Source organism: Equus caballus, chromosome 5 (genome assembly GCF_041296265.1).
Source record: "Equus caballus isolate H_3958 breed thoroughbred chromosome 5, TB-T2T, whole genome shotgun sequence".
NCBI classification, from domain to species: domain Eukaryota; kingdom Metazoa; phylum Chordata; class Mammalia; order Perissodactyla; family Equidae; genus Equus; species Equus caballus.
Window position 1 is genome coordinate 93,378,036 of NC_091688.1, and position 22,938 is coordinate 93,400,973.

The 22,938-nt window shown below is 35.7% G+C and overlaps 1 protein-coding gene across 8 annotated transcripts in view; it reads right to left on the reverse strand.

Annotated features, from left to right (window-relative positions):
- Positions 1-5,201, reverse strand: part of TNNI3K (TNNI3 interacting kinase) — a 265,432-nt gene extending 260,231 nt beyond the window's left edge. For 3 of the 8 annotated variants that reach the window (XM_070266394.1, XM_070266393.1, XM_070266391.1), the window contains exon 1: positions 3,284-3,376. Coding sequence is in view for 4 of the 8 variants with exons in the window: in XM_070266387.1 (XP_070122488.1) it covers positions 2,571-2,679; positions 3,284-3,323 (149 nt within the window). In the remaining 4 variants the exon portion in view is untranslated. 8 annotated transcript variants of the gene reach the window in all.
- Between the last annotated feature and the right edge of the window lie 17,737 nt (positions 5,202-22,938).

The following is a 22,938-nucleotide window of genomic DNA, read 5'->3' on the forward strand; positions in this document are numbered from 1 at the left end:
ACTCTAGTCCAAAAACTCTTCACATCCCTCTTGATCACAATTTTTAAAAGTTATATTTCAGATTTTGGCACTACCTTGAATTGTTCTAACATTTTACACTTTTACTTTTAAAAAATCCTCTTAACTTAAAAACATTTTATCCTGTTCTCATTTCCTAACTTTTAATAAACTATTTGTTACTCCCACTTGATAACAAAGTCTTTAGTCTTTCAAATTGCCCTTATTTATCCAATTAGTCATGATAATAGAAACCTCCAGTTATTCAATGCCTACTATTAACACAGTAGTGTGTTAGGCTCTGTACTTAGCATTTAATTGACATCATTTTGCAAATATCCTGTTATTATTAACCTTTCAGAAGCAAATGAGGTTCAAGAAGATTAAGTAATATATCCAAGGACACACAGTTTGTAAATAGAAGAAACTGGATTTAAATCTGTTTGTATGACTGCAAAACCCTTACACTGACTGACATAGCTTTCTTACTCAACTTTGATAAAATGGTCAAGATATTAGTTTTTCTTGCCTCCCCTGGACTTTCCATGATACTCATCCACTCTTGCCAATATATCTTTACCTTACTATGCCTTTTATCTGGAACACTTTCCAAAATCAGTGAATAAATCAAGACCCTAAATCTTTTTTCGTATTCGAAAACCACCTTGTTTTTCCTTCCACTTAGCACTTGTCATGGACTGTCTTCTGTGAGTTGGTTATATATGTTTGCCCTCAACCAGACTGTGAACTCCTGGAGCAAGAAGCAGGGTGTGGTAGGAAGAGTCCTCTCTAGGTAGTCAGGCAGACCTTGCTACAAATGACAGTTCCAGTACCTGCTGACCTTATGATCTTGGCAAAATACAACGTCTCTAGTCCTTAGTTTATTATCCACCAGAATTGATAATATCTCCTATACAGGGTCATGGTGAGGACTAAATAATGTCTTGTATTTGATGTGTCTGGAGTAACACGTTGAATATAGCTGGCACATAAATTCCAAACTATACTCTCCCTAACACTGATTCTTGCCTCTCACCCCCATTACTAACCAGCAAAAACGAGGTCACATTTATTACATATAGTGGAAATGTAGGAAAAGTCAGCTATAGCAGGAGCTGTAGAAACAGTTGCTGGTTGTTGACATGGAATGAGAAAAACATCTCATACTTATTGTTAAGCTTAATCCTTTAAAGGATATGTTTTCTTTGTTTAAATTAGTTTTGACATATTTGCACAATACTTCTTAAATTAAAAAAAATAGTAAATGAGGTTTTGACTTTACAAAGTTGAGGAAAATCTCTTCAATTTAATCACATTTCATTTGGCATATTTATCTGAGTCAATAAGAGCTATAAGGCTTATGATTAAGTTCTATATTCGTATCTTTTTTCCAACAAGATAAATACGTATGTATAAATCTATTATACTAAAGTGCCAGTCACATCTCTGTAGGCATTTCAAATGTTTTCCCATAACTGAGCATGTGATACTACTTACAAAATTCAGCTCAGAGTATCTCATCATGAGTATCAATGCTGAGTTAATCATTTTGGGCCAAATAACACAGAGAATCAACTATTTCCCAAACCGTAAACTGAACACTTGTGAAGATCTCATTAACCCACTCATAAATTTCATATAAACTATATCATACATGGATAATTTTAGTTGTCAGTTATGTTAGCTTCTTATGTTTACTATATTTGAAATTTCTTTTGAAAAATATAATGCAATTTGGTCATTACTTTACCCTTGTTTTCCAAGTAAAACAGCAGGAGATTTTTTGTCATGAGTGTGTTACATGAACAACACAGCTGTTAGCGAACATGGCTAATTGGCCGACATGGAACTTTTCCTCAGTCAGGCAGCTAACTTAAACTGACCCTCCAAAATGCATCTAGTTTCTCAGTGCCAGATTCAATTTCTCCAGAAGGTTGCTTGTGTATATAAGGGTCCTGCCCCTCTTTTCTGAACATTTTGTGTCTTCCAAGGTTGTGACACTATGCCAGATTATTTTTCTCTTGTTATCATGGAACAAAATCCACTGAAAACCTGAAGCCAATATTACACCTTGTTATATGATTGTTCAGGGGCAGAACGATACTCAGTTCCATTAAGAGACAGCTTTTCAATGTCAAGAGATCAGAGGGTTTGTTAAAATTGGACTTACCTAGTAGTCCAAAGAGAACAATGTGGCCAATATGCTAGTACCATTTGGGAAGAGAAGTCTTGCTGTTTGTTGCTGGCATGACTTACAAGAATTATCTAGTTCCAGAGAAGATCATTCAGATCAGCAACAGCTTCTGTTCAAAGGCCAGCCCTAAGTTTCCTCTCATTTTAAACTTTAGTGATGGGAGCATGCAATATGCAAGTCATATTTTAAGGAGAGGAGATATTTGCCTTTTAGGAGTTAAATGAATGGAAAAGAAGGGATTATCTTACATTCTAAGGCTTAGAACACAACTGGTTACATCTGAGGTTATATGGGTTGTCCTTTTAAATACAGATATATCTAAAAACAAGATAAATGATGAAGACACTTATACAAGAAATAATAACTCTGACAACTTTACCCAAATATATTCCTTAGTTCTGCAAGTTCTTTTTCTTTGATCTGCAGGTCATCTTCTAATCTTTCTATTATAATAACATAAGATTCACTGACTTTCTTCTTCCATTCATCTAGTAAGGGAAAGCAAATGAGATTGATTCATAGCTGAGCTTTGCAAAATGTAGACACAGATCATAACATACAAGTAATTAAAACTCTGGGTTTTATTCTGAATTCTACAATACTTAATTTAAATTACTGATTGTGAGTTTAAAATGCAGATGTTTATATTTAAAATGCAATCATATTGAATTGTAGCAATTAAGAACCCATTTGATATTGGATAATATATTTACATAGAAGAAAATATTTGACTTATTTCATTTGATTTTATTGCATTTTAATTATAGCAATCTCTAGTTTCTAGACAAGAGTTTTCAGGCTTTAAATACTAGATACTTGAGATATAATTCTAAAATTCGTATATTCAGCAGTACGCCACAATCTTTTCTATAAAATTATACCTAGAAACTAATATAGTTTTGTAAGAAATTTTCTATTTTCTTTAAAGATATTTCGATGAAAAATAACTTGAGTTCAGATAATCTTCTTAGTACTTTTGTATAATATGCTATCTTATCCTGTGTGTAAAAATTAACAGATATTCCAATGAAATGTTAATTATCCAAAATTAGTATTAAACCATGTTATATTTAAGGATAGAAGAATAATTACCAGTGCAAGTTTGCGTTGGTCTGGATTTATAATTTCCCATTTGTTAGAAGTTCCTTCTTTTCCCCAGTGCAGTTCGTCAGTTACAAGATTCCAAGTTCAAGTGCAGTGACAGTTCAGTTGAAAAATACTTTGATAGTCTGGCTAAAAATAAGCTGACTGTCAAACAGAATGTCATGCAACAATGACAAAGGACAAAATAGTTTGTGCTTTCAAGGGTGAAATCATAAAGGGAAGTAATCAGTCTGTTTGAAAGAGCTGTATCGAAAATAAACAGTAACTGTTTCAATAGGATTATTTGCCTCCATCAATTGATTGTATACCCATACACACCTTCATGGGCCATTTCTTTAAGAGGTAAACCTAGAAAGTGGTTCAGTTTCATCTTAGGTTCACAAAGAGCTATTAAAACTACCTAGATCTTCTTTCAGGATCATTTTCTTCTGAGCCAGAGTAATGGCAGTTGGAAAAGAGTGACTGGTGATGGAATTTGTCTCTCTCTACAAATAATGGAAACTCACATCCTATAGCATACTACTAATAGAAATTAGTATAGGTTTTGCTTATATTAGAGCTACAAAATTATGTTTGTAGCAGAAATTCTCAACATAGACCATGATTAATTTATACTACTTGATTATGTTGAAAGAATCATAGATAAGAATCTAAGACACTGAGTTCTAGAGACAGTAATTCATAAAATAATAATGATGAGAACAATAAGATTATAAATAATAATCTATTTTCCATGTTTTCTGTGTGCCAGACACTAGCCTAAGTGCTTTATGTATGTTTTGTCATTTATACCTCATACAATCCTGCAAGGTATATATTATTTCCATATTACAGATGAGAAAATCCAGACTTCTTAGTAGGTAGAGGAGTCTGAAGCCAAGTGTGGGCTGTATAATTCTAAAGTTCAAGCTAGATATTATTAGTGATACGTCTCCCATAATTCCTCTCTTAGTCACCTTCCATTTACTTAATGGGGACATTTCTCTTTGTATATGAGAATTTCTATTGACATAAATGAATGCAGAGTATGATGTAGAATAAATGGAAAATCTAGAAAGAAAGGTTATCTGATTTTAACTATATATTTCTTTTGGAAAATGTAATTATACCTAGAAGATATAGATTTCAATCTTGAAATTCCCATCCAGAGGCTACAGCTTTATTGTAACAGGTACGGATTTCATATTTATTATAGTTGAATGTTCAAACAACTATTTCTTTTGAAGCAAATGCTTAGACAAATTTAGAATTCCCCACATCTTTTTCTCAGTAAAGGTGATCTAAGTTCCAGAGGGAAGGTTTCCATACCGATCAGATATAGTTGGAGAAGTAGGTATCTGATTTCATGAACATCTCCGTCCTCCCCTGGATATAACTCTCCTTATCTCTCCTCATCAGTACATGCTGTCATGTCTGTTGATGTTTGCTATACTAGGGGGGCCTCTGGTTACTTGGCCTAAGCATTCTGTGTTTTCCTTGTTTGAAGACTAGACATCTTCAGCTGCACCATCTTTCTCTCAGCACTTGTCTGTCCCCCATCTCCTCAGGGAGGAAAGTCTTTGTTTTCCCAAGACAAGCTGCCCTCAAGTAGGCACCTGACTTCTTCAGTGCTTGGCAGTGAAGACCAAGCATTTAGTACAATTCTGAAGACCATACTGGATAATCTTCTTTAAGAGGCTTGCAATCTCCCGGGGCTACACCTTGCAAAGTAAAGCACAAGCTCTCCCTTCTCTCAGATTTCCCTAAAACAGTCATGGTTTCCATACCTTGAATCCAGAGGGACAGGGATGGGAGGTAGGGCTGTAGGCCTTCTTGAGGACAGCTAAGTCTATTTTTCCTGATCTTCTTTCTTCTTTCTCTCTCTACTACCTCAAACATTAAACCAGTGTGTATGTGTGTATTTCCTCTACCAGCGAAGGAAAAGCTAGTTCTTCTATCATCTTGCATTGTCTTTCCAATTTCCTGTTTGAGACATAAATTTGATACACTGATTTTTAGGACTTTTCCTTTTGATTTTCAAAAGGCTTTTTATTCTCTCAAAAAGGCCAGCTCTTACAAATGAAAGCTTCATCTTTCAAAGCTTCAATTTCTGCCATAAATTTGAAAAACAAATCAGCAACTCAATTGAATTTTTCTACACTCTGAGGCAATAAATTTTGCTCAAAAAAAAGGGGGGAGGATAGCAACATAAAAATGCAGGAAATGATGGTCTCAATACTTAAAATACTAAATGTTACTGAAATATAACAACTTCCTACTTCCAAAGGAACAATATCTAGAAGCCTTTTTTATGAATGTGAATCTATGTCATGGGTGGAGTAAACCTCTTGAGTGCCTTCAGGGAGGTGAAAAAATGGCTGGACTAAGTAAAGATCCAAGATAAGACTCCTGCTTTCCTTTCCTAAAGAATGTTGGAGGAATCCACATGGAAGCAGGAAATATTTTTCCTACTACTCAGTACCTTTCTGTAAACATTACTTCTATCTTGTGTTGGCCACATGCTCTAGATTGAATCCTACTCTTTTCACTTCTGAGACTTCCAGAAAAGCAGGAAGCATGTTACCTCATAGTATCAAAAAACAAAACCTAAATACACAAGTAGTCAGCTTCTCAAACTTTAGTGAGAGCAGACCCTAGGTGAGGAGCTTTATAAAAATTTAGAAGCCAGGGCTCCATCTCTAGAAATTCTGATTCGGTAGATCAGAAGTAGGGCCCAGGAATCTGAATTCTAACAGGCACCCCCTAGTGATTCTAAAGTAGATGCTACTTGAGGCATACTTCGAGGAGCACTATTCCAAGGTTGCTTAAAGTGAGATGCCTACTTGCCTGAAGTTTTTTGAGACTTTGAATTCCATGTAAGAGAAAGGAGAAGACGATAACTGGAGTAAAGAGAAAAAGAAGATTGTTTCACATTCTCTTAGAGTTCTATCCTGTGGTAATCACTGGGGCAACAGATGATTTGGCTGTGCATGTAGTCTCATATTGTAAAAGTGAATCACAAAAATGGAAGCTCCCACGATGCCTTTTCATAGGTGAATGGATAAACAAACAAACTGTATGTGCAGCCATACAATGGAAATTCATTCAGCAATAGATGAAATGAGCTACCAACCCAAGAAAAGTCATGACAGAGCCTTAAATGAATATCACTAAGTGAAAGAAGATAGTCAGATAAGGCTACATACTATATGATTCCAATATATGACATTTTGGAAAAGGTAAAACTATAGGGACAGTAAAAAGATCAGTGGTTGCCAGGGGAAGTGGGGAGGGGGAAGGGATGAACAGGTGGAGCACAGGGAATTTTTAGGGTAGTGAAATTATTCTGTATAATACTGTGATGATGGATACATGACATTATGCATTTTGAAAAATCAATAGAATGTAAAACACTAACGTAAACTATGGACTTCAGTTAATAATAATTTATGAATACTGGTTCATCAATGGTAACAAATGGACCAGACCAATTTAACATGTTAGTAAGAGGGGAAACTGTGGCAGGGGGTGCGAGGGGAGGAAGGAGTATATGGGAATTCTCTGTACTTTCTGCTCAATTTTTCTGTAAATCTAAAACTTGTAACAAAAGAGTCAATTAATTTTTAAAAATTAAGGAAAAAATATAAAACAATAAATAAGACCAAAAGATAGTAATTCCTTAACAAGACCACTTGAGTTTTCCAAGGAATATTTAGAACTTATAAGGAAAAGCCTTCTCTGAGGAACACAGAACTAATAGTAAGCACTTTTTCCTTTTACACTTGCTTGGTCTTTTTTTCATTCAAAATATCAGGGTAAATTTAGTAAATACCTTATTTCTTCAACTATTCCTTTTTGACCAACCCTTGTCTTCTATTGACTTGCCTAAATCTAATGATAACAGCTCCATCTTTTCAACTGATGTATCAGACCGCTTCAGCACATACAGAGATATGTACTAATAGTCCTTCAATAAGGCTATTTACATTCTTTCTGAATTCCTTTATTTTGGGTTCATATGATTTATTTATCTCAATATACACTTGTGCATTTGCTATTTATATTTTATGCTTGTCATTTTATAAATATTTAAAAGGATGCTTTCAAGATGAAAAATACAAAAATTGACCTTGACACTTTTCTACCTTTACGAGTCCAACAAAGAAATCATAAAGAACACATATCATGAAATAAAACTGATGCACAATTCTTACCACAACCTGGACCATTCTTTCATCATATATGAGTTCTTATTAATATGTTCCCAAGTTTTAGGGAAGTTTAGATTTTTGATGTGTTGCATCTGGTTGATAAGCAATTAAGAGAATCATTGCTTTAAATAAGACTTACTAATTGGTAAATATTTAGATTTTTTTCCCTTCTTTTTTTTTTTTTTTAAAGATTTTATTATTTCCTTTTTCTCCCCAAAGCCCCCCCTCCCGTACATAGTTGTATATTCTTCGTTGTGGGTTCTTCTAGTTGTGGCATGTGGGACGCTGCCTCAGCGTGGTCTGATGAGCAGTGCCATGTCCGCGCCCAGGATTCGAACCAACGAAACACTGGGCCGCCTGCTGCGGAGCACGCGAACTTAACCACTCAGCCATGGGGCCAGCCCCATTTTTTCCCTTCTTTTTAATAAATGTTAAATTACTTATATTGAAACAAAGTTACTTAAAAGAAAAATTTAGCATTGTCTAAGATGTCTACAATTATTCAATTAAAATTTTTCTTTGATTAATTAATTTATTTTTTTATGGTAAGGAAGATTAGCCCTGAGCTAACATCCACTGCCAATCCTCCTCTTTTTGCTGAGGAAGACTGGCCCTGAGCTAACATCTGTGCCCATCTTCCTCTATTTTATATGTGGGATGCCTGCCACAGCATGGCTTGCTGAGCAGTGTGTAAGACTGAACCTAGGATCTGAACTGGCAAACCCTGGGCCGCAGAAGCTGAGCACGTGGACTTAACCACTATGCCACTGGGCTGGCCCCTGATTAATTTCTTTTTTAAACAATATATTTCTGGTTTTAAAAAAGCATAAATTGTAAGATTCTTATTTGTCAAACAAGTTTTCTTTTCCACTAGAATATCTAAATTTATACTATGTTGGATGGAAATATAAATCATCATTATGGTCTGAACATTGTTGAGATAATATTTAGATTAGTCCTCAAAAACGAATAGGACTTGAGAATATATAATAATGAAAGTAAATGTGAAAAAAATCAATATCACAGTAATTTAAACAGATATTCTCAGTATCTCTGTGAGAGTTTATTAAAGAAATAAAAAACCCCAATATCGCTATTTTTATTTCCAGTATACTGAAACTGCCAATGCAAAGATCTTAATCTTTCCTGTGCCTTCTTTTGTTGCTAGGTGAACATAAAGTAAAGTTTTATTAAAGAATCTAAACTAAACATTGATGAGTCATATCTGTCATTTGCTAAAACTTCCTTTTCCAAATTGATAAGATTTCTTTCAATTGTCAGTTCAGCTCTTCATTGGTTGATTGAATCATCTATTCGTTCAATAAGCATGAATTGTACCAAGCACTCTAAAAAGCTCATGGGGACCAGGGACAGACAAGTACAGAGGCAACTGTGATACAGCATTCGCCCTATGACCAAGATACACATGACAGTGACAAGAAAGTGCATCTAAGAAAGCTTACATTCCAATCAGAAAAAATTTCTTTGAGGCATTAAAACCATCAGAATAATCTAAACCTCATGACTCAGGCCACTTCCATTTCTCCTTCACCTTATTTTCCCCTCCTAAGAGTCAGCTGGCTGGTAAGGACATAACATTGTGTTCTAATTTCAGTTCAACTAATAACTCAGATTGTCTTTGGGAAAATAACATTTTCATGTTTGAAGTTTGTCCCTTAAAAAACAAACAAACAAGAGGTGGAGGAAGGAAACAAAACTAGTTAGTTCTACTTACATTGCATTAGTTTTCTTTTCACTTGTCAACTATCCGCTTGTTGCTTTCCTCAAAGTAAAAAGAAAACTAATTTGATGTAGGTAGGAAAAATTACTTAAAGGTTCAAAAAGTGGATGTATATAACATGTTGTTAGAGAGCCTGCTAAGTGATTCCATACGACCAGTTCTTTGCTTAGACCCTCCAAGCAGAAACAATCTCAGAAAAGAGTCTGTCCAAGCACAGTTATCACTATTTTTGTTACATCTCCTCCTATATCTTAGTGGAAGAATAGTGGCAATGGTTAACCTGCTATAGACTTTTATGCCCCCCTCCTGCCATCTTATATCATATTAGTGTCAGAAATGGCGTCAGTCTTTGGCATGTACTCAAAGGTTCATGATCTCCCTTCTGTCCACATTGTCCAGCTCAGCATCCCAGCAATCAGATATTACAACCTTACATTGACTTGATTATATAACATTTTCTATCCATTTTTTTTTTAAAGATTGGCACCCAGCTAACATCTGTTGCCGATCTTTTTTATTTTCCCTTCTTCTTCTTCCCAAAGCCCTCCACTACTTAGTTGTATATTCTAGTTGTAGGTTCTTCTGGTTATGCTATGTGGGACACCGCCTCACCATGGCTTGATGATCAGCGCCATGTCGGCGCCCAGGATCCGAAGTGGTGAAATCCTGGGCTGCTGAAGCGGAGCGCACTCACTTAACCACTTGGCCATGGGGCCGGCACCCCATTTTATATGATATTTGTGGAACTAGGCTGACTCCTTTCACAGCTGAAATTTCATATAAATATAATCTTGAATGTCCTGACTATAAATTAAAAGGAGTGCTATGGTTAAATTAGTGTAAAGCTGTTGGGGATATAAAAAAGTCAACTTTTACCCACAGCTTCATTAATGGATCAATACATTTGGTTGAGTGAATCAACAGAAAATCAAAGTTTGTGGGGCCACACAGTTTTCTGATTTCTTGTTGCAGGAACTCCTGCTTCTGAAGCCAATTATTAGAGGACTTGTTACAGCAAGTAATATTTGAGTGCATCCTTAATGCCAGGCAGACTTTTGATACTAAACCCAGGTTAAGTGCTTCCAATTTTATATAATCAACATATGTCCTAATAGATTTATATCATATTTTATTAGCATTCAAATAACATACCCTTCCCACCCAGTGTTCAAGTTCAATAATCAAAATGTATATAAAAACATTTATGTTTTCAACTAGAATTTGTGAACAAGTTGCATATGTTTTCTTTACAACTTTACTCTCTGTCTTTAATATGGATTATCAAGAGTAGACTGTAATTGTTATAAATTTCAAGATGATTTGTTTTCATGTAAAGCCATTTTCAGAAGTAACCACTGCATTTGAAATAAGCATGTAGCGTATTGTACTTTCCCAGTCTGGTAAGATGGAGAGTGATTGCCTCTACCATTCTTGCCCTTATCTCCCACGAAAAGTCCTATTCCTACTTCAGGACTCAATTTAGGTGTCGGCACCTCTGAGGAGTCTGTACAACTCCATAAACTATTCTGACCACCTTCTCCTTGTTGTTCTCATTGTATCCAGTATCCTGCTTTGTCTCTTGAATCCATAACTGTGGTCGCTTGAGCTTCATACTAATGAGGAACAAAAGATGTGAGTTAGTAGATTTAGCTCAGTCTAAACATCTTACGTTACCATTTAAGATCACCAGCTCCGGAGAGCTAAAGCAAATGAGGCAAAGACGCTGCTAAGCTGGGTGTCCCTCACGCTTAGATCTATTAAGCCATGGCAGAATATGCTGGACTTAAATTTCAAGTCTGGAGTCTAATTGTTTAAGCTGTCTTACCAAGCGATACCATTTCCTGAATGCTGCTCAGAGTTTCCCAAGTTGAGGCCTAGGTTTGAGTAGACAGACAGTGCCCTAAAATTGTCCCCATATTTCCCTACTTCATACATGCAGCCAGGAAGAAATGATGGAGCCTGTGCTGAAGGACAAAGTACAAAGTACAAAGCATTTGGAATTTGTGAGGGCCTTAGGGATAGAATGAGAGATGAGTGCATGATATTAGTTGAGGTTTAACAAATTAGTTCCATCATCATCTTTCTGAAACTTTCATTTCCCATGATGCTGAAAGGCATACGTTTTATTTAGCTACATAATAGTTAACTTATTAGCTAATCATAATAGTTACCTATGAATCCTCTAAAGACCACAATTCTTCTCTTTGAACTATTTCACAATTCTCAATTCTTCTATTGAGTCAGGATATGTACTAATCCACAAAATCATCTTGAAATGACATATCAGGTCTGCATCCTTTAATGTTATTAAGGGTGGCTGTTACACCTGTTCCTTTTTGATGGCCAAACATATTTATATTTGGTAAATATGTACTACGGTTATATATGCGTGTGTAGACATTACATATATGTACATATGTATACCTTATATATATATGTGCATTGTATCTATCTCTCACATATATATAAATATTTCAAGAGCAGCAAGAAAATAAAACAAACTGATAACACACTTAAGTCCTACTCTAAGTCAAGTCTGTGTGAATGTAACACGTACTTCTAGTAAAGTACCTATTACAGAAAATAAGGTTAATGCCTTTGTCCCTCCTATTAGGCTTGGAGCAACTTAAGAGCAGGAATTATGTCTTATTCATTTTTGCTTTCCCAACAGCCTAATACAGCTCCAGGTATAGACATAAATTTAATAGTTTTGGATTGAATTGAATTGAACAAAACTGAACAAACTGAATTGGATTGAACCAATTGAATTGAGTAGAATCAATCTCTTCAGTAAGGAAAACATTGCAAAGGTCTGGAAAAGAGGTAAGGTGAATATAGATGAAGCCATTGCCAGTTCTGCAGTTAAAACACGCAGCATTTTGAAATTCCAAATTTCAAAGGATAATTCACACAACTTTTTTTTTTTTTTTTAGGAAGATTAGCCCTGAGCTAAGATCTGCTCCAATGCTCCTCTTTTTGCTGAGGAAGACTGGCCCTGAGCTAACATCTGTGCCCATCTTCCTCTACTTTATATGTGAGACACCTACCACAGCAGGGTTTGCCAAGCGGTGCCATGTCTGCACCCGTGATCCGAACTGGCAAACCCCAGGCTGCTGAAGCAGAACGTGCGAACCTAACTGCTGCACCACCAAGCCAGACCCAGACAATTTTTAATCTCTTTATTTTCCTCATATTCCCTTTAAAAATTTGCCTATAACTAAAGAGGTTTTGCGTTACTTGGAGTTACTAGCATTAGTCATTTACATAAGGTGTTTGATGCTCTAGAGATAATTTACAAATCAGACTTTCAGAGAGCATTTAAACATTTCAATTACCAGGATCTACTCATGATCAACTAAATCAGAATTTGCTGAGTTTAGGCCCTTGAATTTACAAAAAAAACCACAAAAAAGTGATTTGGACACAGGTTGTCCATAAAATAAGCATACAGCGGCTCCTGTCTGCAAAGAATTTATAACCTAATTTCATATTCAAAAATATAACTTACTCTACAAAGGAGCTTTTGATAAGTGTCAAATGAAGGTGCAAAAAACACATAGTATATAAGTTAAGAGAGGACAGGGTTACATTGGGTGGCCACAGAAGGATTTTTGAACACAGCATGACTTGAGATAGGTCTTGCCACTTGTAGAGTTTTTAACATCTTGGAGCAGAAATAACTATTTAAGCTTGAGCGTATGATAAATTGAGAGCCTGGACACAATTTAAATCATTATATCACTTTAGAGGATTCAGAGAAACAATTAAGACAGCGTTCATTAAAATCCCTATTATTGCTCTACACAGTAAAACAAATTAAACAAAACCGATGGGATCGAAGTAATTTAAAATTCATCTTGGATTTTTTTTTTTGAGACTAACAATTGATCAGAGTAAGTTAGGCAAAGTCATAAATAGCAAATGACAGAAAAATTACATACAGTGGCAGCAATGGTGGAAAATATGAACAGGAAGGATAGCAAGAGTCAAAAGGAAAAAGTCAGGGGCGGGCCCGGTGGTGTAGCGGTTAAGTTTGCATGCTCTGCTTCAGCTGGCCTGGGGTTCACCAGTTTGCATCCCAGCGCAGACCTAGAACCGCTTATCAAGGCATTATCAAGCTATGCTGTGGCAGGCGTCCCATATATAAAATAGAGGAGGATGGGCACAGATGTTAGCTCAGTGACAATCTTCCTCAGCAAAAAGAGGAGGATTGGCAGCAAATGTTAACTCAGGGCTAATCTTCCTTAAAAAAGTAAAAAATAAAAATAAAAGTCAAACCAAGAGAGCTTAGAAAAGCTAAGAAAACCATAATTATCAGAGGAGAGAAGCACCTGGGGAGCAGCATAAGCACGTGTTCTATCAGTGAGAGGAATATGCAAATTATAGATGAATTCATGCTACATTATGGCAAAAAACACACTGAGGAAAGTGAGTGCTTTAAATAGAAGCATCATTTTATAAAGAGGATCATAAAAATTTTGCATGTTGTAAGTCTACTGAGATTACATTTGAAATGTAGTGTTCAGTGCTGGATACCTACCTCATTATCATGAAAGAAAGAAAGATCAAAGAAAGAAAACTTTTCCTGCAAATGCAGAAATGGATTATGAAATATATTTGTCCTGGCTAAAGAGAGTAATTGTACATATTCTCTAAATACTCCTTTAATAATTCCATTAAATTGTCCTAGATATCATGATTGAATGGGCAGCACATTTTCATCCATTTAGGTTTTATTTTCAATTTCAATTTGCAAAAGTCTTTCTAGTATAGTAAATTTTATCAAACCATTTCAGACTCACATTGACCAGGGCCCCTGGTGGCCATATGTCTTGACTTTTGGGTTAATGCAGATCATGGTGAGTTAAGCGTGGAGCTGGGAACCAAGTTAAAACGTTGTCCAATTTTTGTACTTTGCCCTATGTTGAGCTTTACGCTTAACTCAGAAATTATCTTCTGTTTTTATTCACTGGAAAACTTTGAAGATTGTTTCATTGCTTTAGCTAATGTCTTATTATGGGCTATAAAATATGCCTTTATGTAAGTATTTTGGTTGTCACTGATGTTATTTTTCTACTAAGAGCCATGAAAGGAAAGGTTTATTTAGTGTGGCTAACTACATAAACACATTCTTTTTACTCTTTATCAGATTGATATAATAATATTGTTTGTGGTGTCATTTCTGTGTCAATAAAAAAACATTTCCCAGAAATATTTGTTTAAAGAGAATATAAAACATAGGATTAAATACTAAAGTTTTGAAATCAATCTAACTTTTTTTCAGGTTCACAGTAGATTAGTGTCTGTGAGGTATTAGTACGATGTTAATTCACTTGTGAACTTTCTCTTCTCCCGTTCTCTCTTGCATCAATTCTACACAGTTCAATGTGCACTACTTATGGTTAAGCAAAGCTTTTATATGAATCACCACTTTCCGTTAATTTATAGTGTTTATTACTAGAAAGTGATCTGTGGGGAGACACTGCATTTTTTTCCTTCCCTCTTCCTTACTGTTCATCAGAGTCTAGAGCCAACTTTGTCATTTGCTAGCCAAATAGTGGAATGCTTACCCTCACCCATCACACACACACACACACACACACACACACACACACACACACACACACACACACAACTTCACCACTTCCTCTCTTCTCTGGAAGAGATTATGGATCTTATTTTGGATCAGCATTTTAACTTCTAAGAAGGTACCTGAACATTTTTATAAAAGATTGTAAGTGAGCTTAAAATCTAGACATTTCCCAGGCCACTCTTTCTTTCACAGACTACACTTGAGACTGGGCTTCTTCTAGGCCCTTCCATGCACCAGGCACTCTCTCCTACCAATCTTCACAAATGCTGTTCCCACTGCCAAAATACACTCCGTGCTCACATTCTCTCCTCAAACCCCTCTCAAAAACAGATAAAGAAGTATTAACAGGCCAATTCTATTCTTCTCTCAGGTCATAGTATACATGTCCCTTCCCCTGAGAGGCCTTTCCTGATCATATAGCTTCTGTTAGTCCCTCTGTTGACTGCTCCGTGACATTCTGTAGTTTGCTTACTGCACTCCAGTCACAAGTTATTGCAATTACTTTTTTTCCGTGTTTATCATTTGCTAGACTGGAGAAACCTGAGAGCAAGGAAAAATATCCCTGACACATAATTAACATTTAATATATATTTGATAATTTGATGTCGGAGAGGGCATAGTCAGTGGTCTATATAATTTATCTGTTCTAAATGATAACTTTACTTTTGAGGGAATAGTGTAGGTTCCGTTCCTATTTCAAAGCTCATACATTGAACACACCTTTTGTCTGCTTATGCATACGCTGACTTCCTCTGTAAAAGACTTAAAGTGGTTTATCATCTTTATAGCAGGCATTAGGCTGGGTGCTGGGCTGTCTCTCTGATTATATGGTTTCTTTAATGTGGACTAAAAGGGATGAGGGCCTAGCTGTTTACCTTATGTCAGTTTTTTCTTTTTTCTCTTCCTAAATTTAGCATTTCCATGATCATTATATTCCATGACCATAAGATCCATTATAAAAATATACCCTGTACTGGTACCATCCCCTCTGCTAATATACCATGCCCTCTACCAATAAAAACATACCATCACTAGGAAAGTGTTCAATAATGAGTCAATAAAGTAAAGAATTATAATTTATGCTTCATATAAATGAGGATACAAGATTGATTTTAAATGATAAATAAAATATAAAAATCATAGTCACAAAAAAACTGAAGAAATAAAACTAATAAAAGAGCATACACAAGCTATTTTGGGAAAAGTCTGAACCCAGAAATATAAGTGGAATATGGAATAAGTTTTTGCCTTGAGGAATTTGCCAAAAACACACTTTTGGTCTTAGGTTCCAAGGAATCAGAGGGTGGCCAGGGCCCCCACAGACTGGGGATTCTTCGAGTGAATCTTTGACATATTAAGCTGGAATTCCCCCAAAAATATGACTTCAGATTAAGGATCAACTAGAAGCAAATCTGTCATCCCCTACTCTGGACCAAAGGAATTGTGGAATAGGCTGCTTTGGCATTGAGCAAAGCAGGAGAAATTAAAAAGAAAGTAAAATAAGGTCTCTGAGAAATTATGGCCATAGATATGCTCACTTTGGATTTGCCCCCGGATACACAGAGCCTGCTAGGCTAGACAACTTCAGTTGAACTTAGTCTAAGGTTGTTCTCAATCAGTAATGCGTCTCAACTCTCACCACAGAAGCAAATGCAAAGTCCCTGGAGGAGGGTCCATTCATCTTAGGCCATGGGGAATCTCTATAGATACCAAGGACAATGACCAGCAAACAATCAAAGATAACCACAAGTGCAAAAAAGTACGGCAACACGAGCTGAAAAACAAGCCTCAGAAGGAGATCCCCACTGACTTAAGCTAGTGGAATGATCAAATACAGCTTACAAAACAGCTGTACTCGCTTACCATATTTAAAAGAAAAAAGACTCAGTTTTCTCACCCAGAAAATAGGGCTAATAATAGGGAAAACTGAGTCCCGGCATGGTTAATTGGCTTGCTTGAAGTCATACAGTTAGTGAAAGCTCCCACCACACAGTATTTTCTTTTGCGGTAGATTATTAAACAACAAAAAAGGAGAGCTAGGACTCTAGAGTCACATCACCCTGTTCCCTCTGTTGCATCACTTCTCTCTCCTTTCCTTCCTGCTTATTATCTTTGCAGATATTCTGGGCACCAAATATTTATTCATTTAAACATTTATAACAAATATGTAATGTCAATCCATTGTATTCATTTAAACATTTATAACAAATATGTAATGTCAATCCATTGTAATCTGTAGAAACAGGCATTTATATCAATCTGAATATAAAAGAGCAGTGCTAAATTATATATGTTCCTTTAAGCTGGCACAGTGACTGAGGTAGGAGAACAATGGCTGTGCAAATCAAAGGTGGATCTAGCTCCTCATACCAACATCTTGATTTTGGAAAACTTTATGCTACGGATCAAAGCTCTGAGACTGCCTCTGCACTGGTGCAGGGTTCTAGTAATCAGAAAATTTATTGAGAGTCACCTTTATTGGCCTGCTTTCTACACAGGAAAGAGTGTGGGAACCAAATATACAGCTGAATATCTCAGATATAAGAAAAAGAAATATTTCACATAATTCAACTTGCAGAAGCAAATGTACGGTTAAGCTTAGAACTTAAAAGCAGAACTAAAGAACCAGGACAAAAGTCAAAAAGCTTTCATTAAAAAACAAGAAACCAAAAAAAACCCCATGATAGTCTTAAGGCAGCATTCCAAGATGGTCTCATCCACATTTGTTACTTTGGCTGAGATGGCTGGACTAGCTCGGGTCTGGCTACATGGTCTCTCTAGGAAGAGACATGGTGGCTCAAGATTCTAATAAAGCAAAGGCTGCCAATTCTTAAAATCTAGCCTAGATTAGACTAGACTAGCATCACTTCTGCCACATTACGTGGAACAAAGCAATTCACAATGCCCGCCCAGATTCAAGCGGAGGAGAAACAAACTGCATCTCTTGATGGAAAGGAAGATAAATAAATAAATAAGATGCAAACAATGAAGTATATCAGAAAGAAGAGAAATGACAACGATAAATATATCTCTAGAGAATAGGAAACTCTAAAAAGGAAAAAGCAGATTTCAATGAAAAGAAAACTCAATGAATTAAAAAATAGGAAAAAATTAGAAATTTATCATTTCACCTTTTCCAAAATATTTTCAAGAAATGATGATTAGATTACGTTTTCATCTTTTTTTAAATCACATCAGAGATTTCAACCTGAAAAGAAAAAACATATATACACCCTCAAAAAATATTTATCAACTTAATAAAAAATAGTTAATTTTATTGTGCTATATATTTGAATTTTTAGAGACCTAAGCAAGTTATTAAAAAACATCCTTGCAAAATTTAACTTTCTTCTTTACCAAATGCTAGCCCTTATTGCTGAAACCTCCTTATCTTAGATTCTTGATATTTCAAGCTACTGGGAAGTAACAATATTTATTTTGCTATTAGAAATTCTCAACTACGCACGGACTTAAAGCTCAACACAAAATACGGTTAGTACTGGACACCTGTCATTCCTTGATTCCTTTCTGAAACCAAATTATTAGAAGTCCTTGCTATGATGATGGTGTATTTTGTGCACTTCTTGGAATAAATAGCGTACAGGAATCATTTAAATGCATATTCAGAGGGAAGCCATCTGTCTCCATGTGAATTTATGAATATTTTAGCTTACTCAGCTAGTCAAAAGTAAAATTTGGCACTTGAGATTATTATGTAGATTTGTGACATATATTATAAAAAAATTTGCTTCTATAAATCAATGACTGACACCTCTACTAAAGCATAGTTTCTTTCATCGTGGATTGAGTCCACTTAAACTATGTACAATATTGGATGCTTACTTTGGAAGTCATCATAATTCAACTTGAATTAGAACATGCAATGTTTTATTAAAATAGAGAAAGAATCTTGACATTGGGTTGAACTTTATAGGCTAGTGTAGTGGACACTGTAATGTGGAACTCAAATCCTTCTTCAATGAAGGACTTATTACCTCAGCTACTGGGAATACTGTGAGTAGACAGCTTTCAGCTGTCAGCCCCATTTGCAGATTGCCTCAGCCAAAGAGAGCTGTCTTGCCCAAGATACTCCTTCCCAAGGTGCCCACATCCAGCGATGCCTGATGTGCAGCATAAACTGTGGCTACTTAGGTCCAATTCAGGACAGGACTAAAGTACCATTCTAGCACCAGAACTCCTCCTGGGGTCAGTCAATGAAGACTGTCTTTGGGCCTGCACCACAGCTTGACTTCTCTACTCTGCTTCTGTCCCTTTCCTTGCACAATTATTAGTCCCAATGGCACTCTTTAGGAAATATACTGTGCTCTAAACACCTGTTTTCGCAAATCCTGTTTTCTAGGAAACTCAACCAGCAGCCATTATTTCTGATATTATTCTGAAAGTTATTTCTGATATTGTATAAACATTTTCTTCCTTAGAATATCCAGAACAATATAAAACCAATTTCATCATCCTACTGATTTAACCATTAATGAATTAAATGACATTTTGATGCATGCTCAAAATTTATAGGAGAATTATATTTTTAATATTTTTGAGAATTATACTTTGATAATTAGAAATATAGATTTGAGAATTAATAGCACATAGATGATATAAGAATGGATGATATCCCAAAGATTGAATGTGGATAGAGAAACCTAGACACCAAAGACCTGTGATCTTCCAGTGATACGAGGTAAGAATGATGATAAGGAATGAGTTAAGGAGACTTGAAAAGGGTGACAGATGAGTTAGGAAAAGAACCAGTAGTGTGGGGTTCCTTGAAGCCAAATGAAGAACGCATGTCAAAGAAGGAGTGATCAACTGAGACGAATGCTACTGAATGGGAATGAAGATGAGAACTAGAAAGAGTTCTGGATTTATCAAAATAGAGAGGACTGGGGAGGGTAGAAGAACAAGTTCAGTGAGTGAGGGTAGGGGAGTAAAGACTGACTGAACTAGGATAAAGAGTGAATGGGAGATTTGGAGGACGGAAGTGCAGACAATTTATTCTAGGAATTTCAGTGTAAAGGAAGCAGAGAAATGAAGTAATAGGTGAAGGAAGTGGAGTTAGAAAAGAAGCTTTTTTTAATTATAAAAATAACAGCATATTTGTGTACTGATGAGAATGATCCAGTAGAGAGGGAAAACGATATAGAAGAGAGAAGATAGAATTGTTGGAATTGTGTCCTTGTTCGTAAAAATGTAAAGTTACAAAGAAATCACCACATTTCAATGCCCTTATTGCTAAATGATGGTGTTTTAGAAAACTCTAAATAAATGCTTATTTGAGGGGGCAACCTCAGGAATAACATAGTGTATTCCTAGGACCCATTTCAGAAGTTGTACCTTCTCTGGAGTCACTAGAATACTGCAACAAAGACAGAGGCAAGATTACAGAGCCTTACAGCACATTCTAACATCAGGAGAGAAGGCAGTAAGATGCTTTGAGCTCAGCTGATAAGAGTAAGCCATCTTAGTTTTTATGAATCAAAACTTTGTTCATATGATAATATTCACTGTGTCCTTTAAGGTCAGCCTCCTCCCATAATCACAGGAATTGTTACCCAATAATACACAGCAGATGCTATCACTTAGAAAAGGGTTGTAGTAATGATATACGGCCAGTCAGTCACTAACAACAGGAACACTTTTTGGTTGTACTACTTTCCCTTATGCCCAACTTTCAAAGTTAAATAAAGCATCTGTATAACAGGGGGAAATGTCTTTTTGTATCTGTAAAGCTGCCTAATGAAAGTGGATTTTGGTAAAGAAAGGCCTTTAGATTCTGTTAAGTATCCTGATGTGTCTGGGTATAGAAAGATCAGCCTAGTGTTTGGAGTATGGTCTGGAGAGAGCAACATTGGGCAACCTATTAGAATGAGAAGGATTCAAGTTCCTAGAGATAATCTAGGGGACTTGTGTATATATATAATGAGGGGCAAGAGATTGGTCGGGGGAGAGAGAGTTGTCAAAGAGATAATTTTAAATTCAATAAAACAGACAGTGAAGAAATTCTTGGTGATGAGGATGTCAAAGGACTTCTAAGAACAAGACTAGGTATTATTCAATTTTATGTTTTCACTGGTCTGATATATATCCTTCTCATTCCTCCCACCAACTCCCTCCATAGCTGCAATTATTCAGAGGAGTTTGCTACACACACAACTTGTGTGAGAAGGACTTTTTTTTCTGGAAGGCTTGGGGTCAGGTGGTAAGTATGGGAAAGAGGAAAAGTCTGAGACTCTCAATAACTCATATAGCGAAAAAACAGGGAATTAACTCACAGAATTGTGAGAAAATCACATGCAAGCCCAAAGAGAACTAAATCTCCAGAAATGGAAGCTTAAAACCAGAGAAGATTGTGAAAACATAGTCTCTCCAAGTATTCACAAATATTTGGGAGAAGCTTTGGACATCTACAGAGTTTCGAATGGAGGTTGGGATAATGTTGCCTATATCTAAAGGGGAAGCAAAATTCCAGCTGACATCTGATTACATATAAATCTGGAAAAGGTAAAAAATAACGAGTGGGGTGAAGAGATCGCAGAGAATCAACACGCAAAACTTCACAGAAAAAGAAGTGTTGAATGTTAGAAATTACAATGAACTGTCTTCCTAAGAGGCAGTCTTCAGGGGAGCAAAATGAGATACAAATACAGATCAAATAGTTGAAGCAAGGTTGGCATGGCCACAGTATTCCTTTTCCTCTCAATGCCCAATACAACTCGATGCCAATCTTTTAAAATATCTTTCTTTTGCAGTCTCTCTGCAACTTTGTCTTCATACACAATTATAAAAATCAGACGACAATTTGTTACTACACACAAAAGGGTGTTATATTGCATTAGCTTAGTTAAGAGTGAATGGTAGCTCGAATAAGGGTTCAGAGAAGTGGATGGATTTTGGTTATGTTTTTAATGTGCAGCCTGCACTTACCAAAGAATTGGATAAAAACGATGAGGGATAAATATGTGAGAAGTCATGGATTACTTCTAGGTTTTCGCCTTGAGCAATTTGGTGGATAACTGGGGTATTTATCTAGATGAAAAAGATCATCAGGAGTGATAGAGGGAAGATAGGAACCCTCTAAATAGAGGATGCTTATTGGATTTCTTTTCAGTGAGGGAGAAATATGAAGGAGGCAGGTACATATACAAATCTAGAATTCAGGATTGACTATATTATAATGGCTAGTAAAGACAACTTTAAACAATTTTAAATGAAACATAAAATATGCTGTATGCTGATGAAATGATATGGCTAAAATAAGTTTTGTTTTTGTTGTTGCCTATTTCTTCATTTTTATGTTTTAGGAAATTATAGCGTGTTTGTAGAGACATTGAAGATACAAGAAACATGGATAATTTAGCAAATGGCTCTTTCTTTACTGAACTCATGGCAAACATTTTTGTATTTAAACATCAGTAGTTGTAACAAAATAGAATTTCTCTAAAACTCTAGCTTTCTCCCTTCCTTCTCATGGGCTAGCTTCCATAGACAGCTTTTGATTTGACTAGATAATGGTTAAGTAGAAACTCTATTAACTTTAACCAATTATAATGAGTGATGATCTTTCTTACTAAATTTCATTAAAAATTGATCACAGTGATATATAAGTAGTGAGTTTTATGTTAATTTATGACCTTGTCAGTGTGCCTATACATTTAAAATCTGCACTTGAACTACTTGTTATAATCATAATTATTTCTTTGTGTATTAAAAGTTTTCTAGTTCTAGATTTTATTAAAAATGTTTGAAACTTCTCTGAAGAACAGCATATTGGTAGATATAATTTACTTTCTCAAACCCCAAGGCTAAAAATAATAAGAAACCAATCATGTAGAAATTCATTTGAGTAGAGCAACATTTCTCAACCTGCAAATGAAATGAACACTTACTTGATTTCCAGAGTTGCGTTTTAAAAGATTTTGCCTCAAGATGTAAATGCTTTAATTCTTTTCCGGGCAATGTGATACTCTCCTACAATGAAGTGGTAAATGAAAACTAACTTGAACCATCCGAATGTTCTGCAGAGAGAAAGAGTGGATACCAGTGAAGAAAAGAAATTTTAAAAAACCATTCACATTACTTAACCACAAAGTGTTGGTTGTAG